The sequence below is a fragment of the Micropterus salmoides genome, unplaced genomic scaffold (assembly GCF_014851395.1).
Source record: "Micropterus salmoides isolate LMB-PRFRI ecotype aquatic unplaced genomic scaffold, ASM1485139v1 Ms_hic_scaffold_4461, whole genome shotgun sequence".
Lineage (NCBI taxonomy): Eukaryota > Metazoa > Chordata > Actinopteri > Centrarchiformes > Centrarchidae > Micropterus > Micropterus salmoides.
Genome location: NW_024043886.1, coordinates 1 through 9,681, shown reverse-complemented (window position 1 = coordinate 9,681; position 9,681 = coordinate 1). Strand labels below are relative to the sequence as shown.

The 9,681-nt window shown below is 41.9% G+C and overlaps 1 protein-coding gene across 1 annotated transcript; it reads left to right on the top strand.

Moving 5' to 3' along the window:
- Nucleotides 1-4,260: 4,260 nt before the first annotated feature.
- On the top strand, nucleotides 4,261-5,501 carry LOC119887901 (stonustoxin subunit alpha-like; the record flags this gene model as incomplete). The annotated part of the gene is made up of 3 exons (XM_038698449.1): nucleotides 4,261-4,387; nucleotides 4,538-5,136; nucleotides 5,412-5,501. Coding segments are annotated over exons 1-3 (768 nt in total), but the record flags the coding sequence as incomplete, so codon positions are not given.
- Between the last annotated feature and the right edge of the window lie 4,180 nt (nucleotides 5,502-9,681).

The following is a 9,681-nucleotide window of genomic DNA, read 5'->3' as shown; positions in this document are numbered from 1 at the left end:
AACAAAATAAGATGCATGGCAAAAGCAGGAAGAAAGTTATGAAATTTAAAATACAGTTAAAAGAAAAAAATAATATTAAAGTCAACTAAATCAGGAAAGTATGTTTTAAGAAGGAACTTAAGAGTTAATTGACTCAGCTGCCCTGATTTCCTCAGGGAAGAGTGTATAAACTGTATACTAGGCTGACCTGAAAGTTTTAAAGCTTTCAAATGCTGTGTTTTTTAAACTAACTATATATGCCTTACTCCCAAAATCCCAAATGGCCTATGAAATAAGAAATAAAAATCCAACATGATTAATATTAAACAGTCTCTTTGGAGGATGAGGATGACTGCTTTATGGGGGGGTCACAGAGAGAGACAGGCGAAGTGAATGTTACACAAGTTGATGTCCCGCGGTGAGCTTTGGGATTATGGAGGGATTATTGGGTCAGAATTAAAACTAAAAATCTAAATCAAAAATGCATTTGGTATTTAGGATTGAGGAGTGTATGCAAATAAGGGGGTGGGCCCAAATACGAGAGGTTGGATTGAAACAGCTGGTGCGCAGAGGCACCTTATGGTCAGCAGGGGTAGCTCTGACTGTTAAAGAGCACACTGCAATGAAACCAAACAGAGTGAGTGAACAGGGCTGAGGGAGGACTATACAATAATATGATAACTTCAACTTGATAAAAGCGTTGCTTCGAAACAACTGAATACAGCCGACAAGATTAAGAGATAAATTAATGTTAGAAAACACTTGGGTTTTTCGAGGCTAGCATGCTGTATGCAGGTGGTAGTCAAGATCGACTGCACGTGCACTCACTTTCTCAGAACTCTGCCTGTGACTTGTCTCCAGCTCATTCTTGGTCCTCTTTTAAACCTATGATATTACATGACATCATGTCTCTGCTACATACATTGAAACCCTCATCTTGTTCTATGGATGTTCTCCCTACAGTGCTATTTGTACAAGCTTTGATTTTATTGGCCCCTGTATTGTGGAGTTGCTTAAAACTTCACTTTTAACTGGTGGTGTTACTTGTTTTTTTAAACATGCTGTTGTTAAGCCTGTACTTAAAAAGCCCATCTTGGATCTATTACAACCTAAGAGCTACAGACCGATATCCAAACTTCCATTCATGTCAAAAATTCTAGAAAAACCCTTTTCCTAGAGAATCACGAGATGTTTGACAAATTCCAGTTCAATTCACAGTTTTGGTCCTATTGGACCATGTGAACAAGTAACACTAATATTGAAAAAAAACATGGTTTTACATAATTTATATAAATTCTTAGCACATCTATCTAAAGAAACCACATTTCTTGACTGGCAATCTCTTTTATCTCATAGATGACATATTTGTCCTGTCTCAGGCACCATAGCTATACTGCTCACTTGGTTAGGAGACGGGGGGTGCAATTCGCAACCCTCACCATTAGCTGTCACTAGAACCTACACACTTAACCTTTTAAAGGTGCCTCTGCGCACCAGCTGTTTCAAACCCAGCCACCAGTCTTTGGGCCATGACCCCTTATTTGCACACACTCCTCAATCCTAAATCCCAAATTCCCAATTTTAAATGCTCAAATACTAAATCGTAAATGCCCAAATGCCCAATCCTAAAGCCCGAATGCCCAATCCTGTCAGGTCTGGTAACTGAACCCTAGAGCAGACTGGAGCCGGAGGTGAATAGAATAGTTTTATTAGAAAATAACAGAGAGAATAGTAAGCTGAGGGGGAACAGGGCTAGGTCCGGGTTCCTTAGGTTAGGGAGAAGCAGTGGGAGCTGGCAGGTGAGACGAGGCAAATAATTCTCCTCAGCTGGCAAACAGGAACACAGGATTAACTAGACAAGACTTAGCGATCAGAGGCTGGTGTGACACATACTGTGGTTACACAACAATCCGGTGAGGACTGGAGAGTTGGCCAGGGTTAAATAGGGAGTGGTGATGAGGCAATACCAAACAGGTGCATTGATCCCGACGGGGAACAGGTGTGTCACAGCCGTGAGGACCCGGAGACCACGTCCCCCAAGCTCTAGGGAACAAGGAAGGGAAGAGAGACAAAAACCAAAACCCACCAAGCACACAGCAAACACTCAAAAGGCAGAAAACAAATCAAAAATCACTCACACACTGTCGCCAGATGGGATCAAGGTCCAGGAGGCATGACAAATCCTAAATACCAAATGCCCAATTCTAAATACTACATGCCCAATCCTAAATACCAAATGCATTTTTGATTTAGACTTTTAGTTTTCAATTTAGACTTTTTAGTTTTAGACTTTTAGTTTTAATTCAGACCCAATAATCCATCCATACTCACGCTGTTGAATGAGTCGTCACATGATACGCTCCATAGTGTATATTCATGTAGTGGAGCCACACACTCAGACTTGACAGGCCAACTGGCCAATGAAACAATAATAATAATAATTATATATTATATTCTATAGCGCTTTTCAGGACACTCAAAGACACTTTACAGGTGAAAGCAGAAGTTATGTACATTTAAAACAGATTGAAAACATAAATAGAATAATATGAAATATACAAACATGTGGTGCAGAAATACATGAGAGCAAGTGCCGACCTTATAATTAATGTAATGTAATATAACATTATTTGATGTTAAAAGCTAGTCTAAAAAGGTGGGTTTTGATACGTGATTTGAAAGAGTCCATGTGGATGCAATCTCGGATGTGTATGAGTAAGGAGTTCCAGAGGGAGGGGGCTGCAATGGTGAAAGCTCTGTCCCCCCAGGTACGGTGCTTGGTCCTGATTTGTGGTGAGAGGAGGTTAGTGTCAGAGGAGCGGAGGTTGCGGCAGGGATTGTGGTGGTGGAGCAGGTCTGTGTGAGGCAGGAAGGGGCCTTGTTATGGAGGGATATATTGGATATATTGAAGTTCATTTAGGGCTTTGGCAGGTGAACCATAAAGGATGCTTTTGCAATAGTCAATTCTGGATGTAATGAAGGCGTGGATCAGGGTTTCGGCAGCAGAGAAGGTGAGTGATGGGCAGAGACGGGCGATGTTTTTGAGGTGAAAGAAGGCAGTCCTGGTGAAATGGTTGATGTGGTGTTCAAAGTGAGGTTGCTTTCAAAGATGACTCCAAGGTTGTGGATGTGTGGGGATGGAGACAGGGTGGAGTTGTTGATGGAGAGGCTGAAGTTATTTGTGTTTTTTGTGAGTGATTTGGGGCCGATGCATGTCAGATTTATTGTAATTGAGCTTTAAGAAGTTGGTTTGCATCCAGGTTTGTATGTCAGTGAGGCAGCTGGTCAGAGTTGCAGAGGTAACTGTGGTGATGAATTTGATGGAGATGTAGATCTGGACGTCATCGGCATAGCAGTGGAAGTGGAGACCATATCTACGTATGATGTTACCGAGTGGCAGGATGTAAATGATGAACAGGAGAGGACCAAGTACCGAACCTTGGGGGATGCCTGGTGACAAAGGAGCAGTGGAGGAGGTGCAGTTGTTGATGAACTGTTATCTGTTGGTAAGGTAGGAGCGGAGCCAGGAGAGTGCAGTGCCAGTAATATTGGAGTAGGTTTCCAGTCGGGAGAGAAGAGTGGAGTGGTTGATGGGGTCGAAGGCTGCAGTGAGGTCGAGCATGATTAGGATGGTGAGGTGACCGGAGTCGGCAGAGAGGAGGATATTGGATATTGGTTATATTGAGGAGGACTGTTTCAGTGCTGTGTTGTGAGCGGAATTGGACCCACCCGTAATATATTTTGTATATATACATTTTGGGGGGAAAATCCACCCACATATTTTTTGCTTCCAGTGCCCGTGGAGTTGGGTCTGGGGTTGTTTCAGTCATGTACAGGAGTCAATACAGGAAATAGTAATGATTAGTTCATGGCTCATAACTGTGGATCTTTGTATTTGAGTCTGAAAAACTACGTATAAAAATCCTTTTATATTAATATTTTTATGGAAACATTAGCATTTATTTTCAATAGTTTCCAGGTCATGTTACCCAGGGACTACAAACCAAAGCCGAATTGTAGTACTACTCTGGACAAACCTATTTTGGTTGTATTTGAGGGCTTTGTCTATTTTAGATTAATATTTTTCCCAAAAATTTATTTTGAGTAGCTTCCATGTCATGTGACACTTACACTAACAAAGAGCAGGAGAGTCAATCAGCATCCCTTTAACCATAATAACTAATCTCACTTCTCACACGGTGCAAGAGGAGAGGGAAAAAAGGTAAGCAGCAGAGCAAACCACCGTGAGGCGGATGAGGGGGCCGGATGTACATAATGTGTATATGTGTATGAGAGGAATGTAATGTCCACGTTTGATGCTGAAAGAGGATGTGCTGGTCTGACCCCCCTCCTCTTTTCAGGGTGGAGCCTGCTGGAGTCCGATGGTTGAGACCAGGTCTGAGGAAGTGTAAGTGTGTTTTTTCATTTGATTCATGAAAACAAAGCCGCACACATTCAACCATCTTCAGACTGTGACATCACTCATTCAAAGCGTCAATCAATGAATAGATGATAGATCAATAACTGCCGCTGTATTGTGTCTCGTTCTCTCCATCAGATTCCTGTGAACTCACAATCGACACAAATACAGTCAACAGAAACATTAAACTGTCTGACAACAACAGGAAGGCGACACTTGTGAATGAGAATCAGTCATATCCTGATCATCCAGAGAGGTTTGACTACTGGAAGCAGCTGCTGTGTAGAAATGGTCTGACTGGTCGCTGTTACTGGGAGGTCGAGTGGAGAGGAAGAGTTGAAATATCAGTGAGTTACAGAGGAATCAGAAGGAGAGGAGGCAGTATAGACTGCTGGTTTGGAAGGAATGATCAGTCCTGGAGTCTGAGCTGCTCTGATGGTTATTACTCTGTCTGTCACAATAAGAGAGAAACATCCACCACCTCCTCCTCCTCCTCCTCCCCCTTCTCCTCCTCCTCCTCCTCCTCCTCCTCCTCCTCCTCTGGTAGAGTAGCAGTGTATGTGGACTGTCCTGCTGGCTCCCTGTCCTTCTACAGAGTCTCCTTTGACACACTGATCCACCTCCACACCTTCAACACCACATTCACTGAACCACTTTTTCCTGGCTTTGGGCTCTGGTTGTCTGGTTCTGGTTCCTCAGTGTCTCTGTGTTCTGTGCAGGAGGGAGAGTCTCCTCCTGTTAGAGACAGATCAGTTGAGTCTGTACAGGATCACAGAAATCTTTCAGCTTCTTGTAATAAATCCATCAATGAACTTTGTACAAAGTGATTGAACAGATTCCTCATTTCCATGTAAACTTCTTCCACTTCCAGTCCTTTAAAGATGGAAGCTCTGATTATTAAATGGTGGAAATGCCGTTGACTTGGACCTTCTGTCATGTGTTGCTTTGAATTCTGGCTCTTGTTCCAATAAAAGCAGAATGTTACTGTGAGTGTGTTTGTTGTCTTTCTCAGCTCAGGACTACTGACAGGATTCAGCTGGAAGATGAAGTATATGGCCAAAAGTTTGTGGACGCCGTTGACCATAGAGAAATGCTGTTGCCAGTTTGTTCTTTAGTTTTTTACAGCGCAGCACGTGTTCCCTCTTTTCACGTTTCCTCCTGTGTTTTGGAATTTGAGTGTTTTTATATTAGAGCCTCGTGTTCACTGCTTCAACATGTGGAAACACTTTAACTTTGAATATCAGTCAGACATACTGAAAGATCACATGAACATTATCTTGACTGTCCAAACACCTGGGGCCTCATGTATAAAAGACTGCGCACCTGTCATACTGAAATATGAGGGGGAGCTGATGAAATATCTAGTAGACATTGATTTAAGATTTGGCACTAATTTGGCCTATTTTATTAGGGCCCGAGCACGACCGTGTGAGGTCCCTATTGAATTTGCTCGGATTATATATATATATATATATATATATATATATATATCTATCTATTATATTTTTTTTTTTTTTTTTTTCTGCAAAGTAGGCCCAATGACATGGCCTAAACATTCTCGAAAACTCACCAAAATTTGCAAACATGTCAGAACCGGTGAAAAATTTCGTATTCTACAAGTTTCACACATGGGCGTGGCAAAATGACTCGCTAGCGCCACCTAGAAAATTGGAAAATTAGCCCCTCGTTCACGTTCAACCTACATGTACGAAATTTTCTGGGGACATGTATCTATCAAGACGCACAAAAAAGCCTCAAGAACCCATAGCCTAAAGTCAACAGGAAGTCGGCCATTTTGAATTTTATGGCCATTTTTGGATGATTTACACACTTCGTACTTTAACGAACTCCTCCTAGGGATTTAGTCGGATCAACGTCAAATTTCTGCTGTGCCTTCTAAAGGCATTGACGATGAAAAGTTGTGCTATTTGCGAGTTTTCGTCAATGGGCGTGTCCGTGGCGTCGATGATTCGCATGAAACAGGAAGTTGTTGTAACTTCAGTGTACATGCTCACATCTGGACCAAACTGTACATGTAGGATGAGAGTCCCGCCCTGAACACATGTACATGCCGACATTCACCCACAGTCATAGCGCCACCTGCTGGCAACAGAAAGTGACCTTTAACGAAGCAGCCCCGCCGCACGTTTCACCTACGTGCACGAATTTTCTGTGGTACGTGTACTGTCCAGACGCACAAAAGCCTCTTGGAGCCATAGCCTAAAATCAACAGGAAGTCGGCCATTTTGAATTTTACGTCAAATTTTGGATGATTTACACACTTCGTACTTTAACGAACTCCTCCTAGGGATTTAGTCCGACCGACCTCAAATTTGTGCTGTGCCTTCTAAAGGCATTGAAGATGAAAAGTTGTGCTATTTGCAAGTTTTCGTCAATGGGCGTGTCCGTGGCGTGGCGTCAAAGATCAGCTCTTCGCCATGACACGGAAGTTGTCGTAACTTCAGTGTACATGCTCACATCTGGACCAAACTGTACATGTAGGATGAGAGTCCCGCCTGAACACATGTACATGCTGACATTCACCCACAGTCATAGCGCCACCTGCTGGCAACAGGAAGTGACTTTTAACGAAGCAGCCCCGCCGCACGTTTACCTACGTGCACGAATTTTCTGTGGTACGTGTATCTTGTCCAGACGCACAAAAAAGTCTCTTGGAGCCATAGCCTAAACCCAACAGGAAGTCGGCCATTTTGAATTTTACGTCAAATTTTGGATGATTTACACACTTCGTACTTTAACGAACTCCTCCTAGGGATTTAAGTCCGACCGACCTCAAATTTGTGCTGTGCCTTCTAAAGGCATTGAAGATGAAAAGTTGTGCTATTTGCGAGTTTTCGTCAATGGGTGTGTCCGTGGCGTGGCGTCAAAGATCAAGTCTTCGCCATGACACAGGAAGTGTTGTAACTTCAGTGTACATGCTCACATCTGAACCAAACTTTACGTGCTTGATAACTCTCCACCCCGCTATGGAGGACCGATCCGACACAGTCAGAAATAAATACAGAAATAAATAAATGCTCAATAAATAATAAGCTTCCAATTAAATACACAAAAAATAAAGTAAATTAAAGCTGCAAGCAGCGTTGGGCGGGCCCTCGCACTTGTAAGCGCGTCCGCGTGAGCCGGCCGAGTGCATATTCTGGAGCTCTGCCGGGCGTGAATTTCCTACGCGGTTCCGACGCCGCATGAATGTGCTATATGTCACTTCCTGTGTCCCCTATGTGGAGCTACATAGCACTTGCCGCTATGAATATAAATCATTGACGTGTAGATGTCTGCGGGGGGGAGAGTTATCAAGCACGTAAAGTTTGTTTCAGATGTGAGCATGTACACTGAACAATAATGTACCCAAACAATAAAAATAAATTCCTTTTATATTTCCCTGCCTTGTTGTTTATGTGTACATACAGAGGAAGAATGTGAGAACAGCACACATTTCATCGTTACGTGTGTTAGAGAGGGAGAACAGTGGATACTTTAATACAGCCCAACCCTAATACTGTGTAACTATAACAAGTAGAGAACAGAAGAAAAAGATGTTCTTTCTTTACAACTGTCTGCATAGCTTATTCATATTGTGTATGAATGAAAATAAATAGGCCTACTAGGCTCCTCTCTACTTTGACATTTAAGATTAGCTTGTTTGATCCACCTTCATACACATGTGACATTACTGTACAACTTGAGAAAGGTGAGTTGTTTTCTGCTCCAGCTGCCTAAAAGAAAAGCGTTTTGGGATTAAATGGACTTTATTAGCTGCTGCAGTGCAGGATGAACTCAGAATAGACCCATTCTCACCTTATTATTCTAAATCATGCAACGAAGAAGAAGAAATGCATAAGAAATCCTGGGACAAAATCTGTCCACAAATACTGTACAGCATGTAGTCTGATGACAAGACTTGTGTTATAGCGACTTGGGCAGTGAAATGTTAATTTTTTTAATTCATGGTCATAGTTTGTCCACAACTCAAATCAGAATATAAGAAGAAAATGTTTTATACCACCTCAAGAAGGCTTCCTATCAGAAAGGTAGGAAGGTATTTCAAATGTACAACTGCAGTACTTAAATCTAAGTAAAGTAATTTCCCTGACATTTTGTGTTACTTACTTTATAGACGCATGTAAAGGTTTATACTTCCGTGAGTATAATCCAATCATCATTTTCATACTGTATCCGTTGTGTAATTTGATAAATTGTGTTGTATGTCGTGCTCGCATCGCAGAGAAGACTCTGACTGCAACATGCGCTTTGTAAGAGAGAAACAGACAGAAAAAGTCTCTAACTCGTCGTCAGCTCGCTGCTCCGTTAAAAACTGAATTTACCATACAGAATGAATACGAGTGCACCAGATTTAGCTGCAGCCAGCTGACCGTGTGCTTCCCTATCCGCAGTTCTGTGTCCATGCATGCAGCAAACTGAAAGCACTGTCTGTCGAGCGTCTACGTGAAAAGAGAAGGAAGACATTGCTGTCGTTGTCTTCAGAGTTGTAAACACCTCAGCGCACTGAAGGAAGCCATCTGACTGTGTGAGGGGCAAGATCGTTGATGTCTGCAGGCAGAGTAGGAGCTCTCCTGTCTGACTGGTCCACCAATAGCAGAGAAGATGACCCCTTGAGACACAGCCCCTCCTCATTTGCATAATGAGGCAGAAATGCATACAAAATTTAAAAAAGACAGGCAGAAATAAATACCATGGGTGAAAATAAATAAGGTAAATAAATACAAAGGAAGAATAAAAACAGACAAAATATTAAAACACACACATAAATAATACATTAAAAAAATTGTAATAAATAAAGTTGAATAAACAAATAAGGTAATTATAAAAAGGTGAATAAGTAAAGGCACTAATTAAAATATATACATTTATGTCTCCTTGTATAATTTAATTACACCTACATTTATATTTACTTTATTTTTTTGTGTATTTAATTGGATGCTTATTTATTATTGAGCATTATTTATTTGTATTTTTTCTGACTGTGTCAGGATCGGTCCTCCTCCATGCGGGGTGGGAGATTATCAAGCACGTAAAGTTTGGTTCAGATGTGAGCATGTACACTGAAGTTACAACAACTTCCTGTGTCATGGCGAAGACTTGATCTCTGACGCCACGCCACGGGACACACCCATTGCGAAAACTCGCAAATAGCACAACTTTCATCTTCAATGCCTTTAGAAGGCACCGCACAAATTTGAAGTCGGTCGACAAATCCCTAGGAGGAGTTCGTTAAAGTACGAAGTGTGTAAATCATCCAA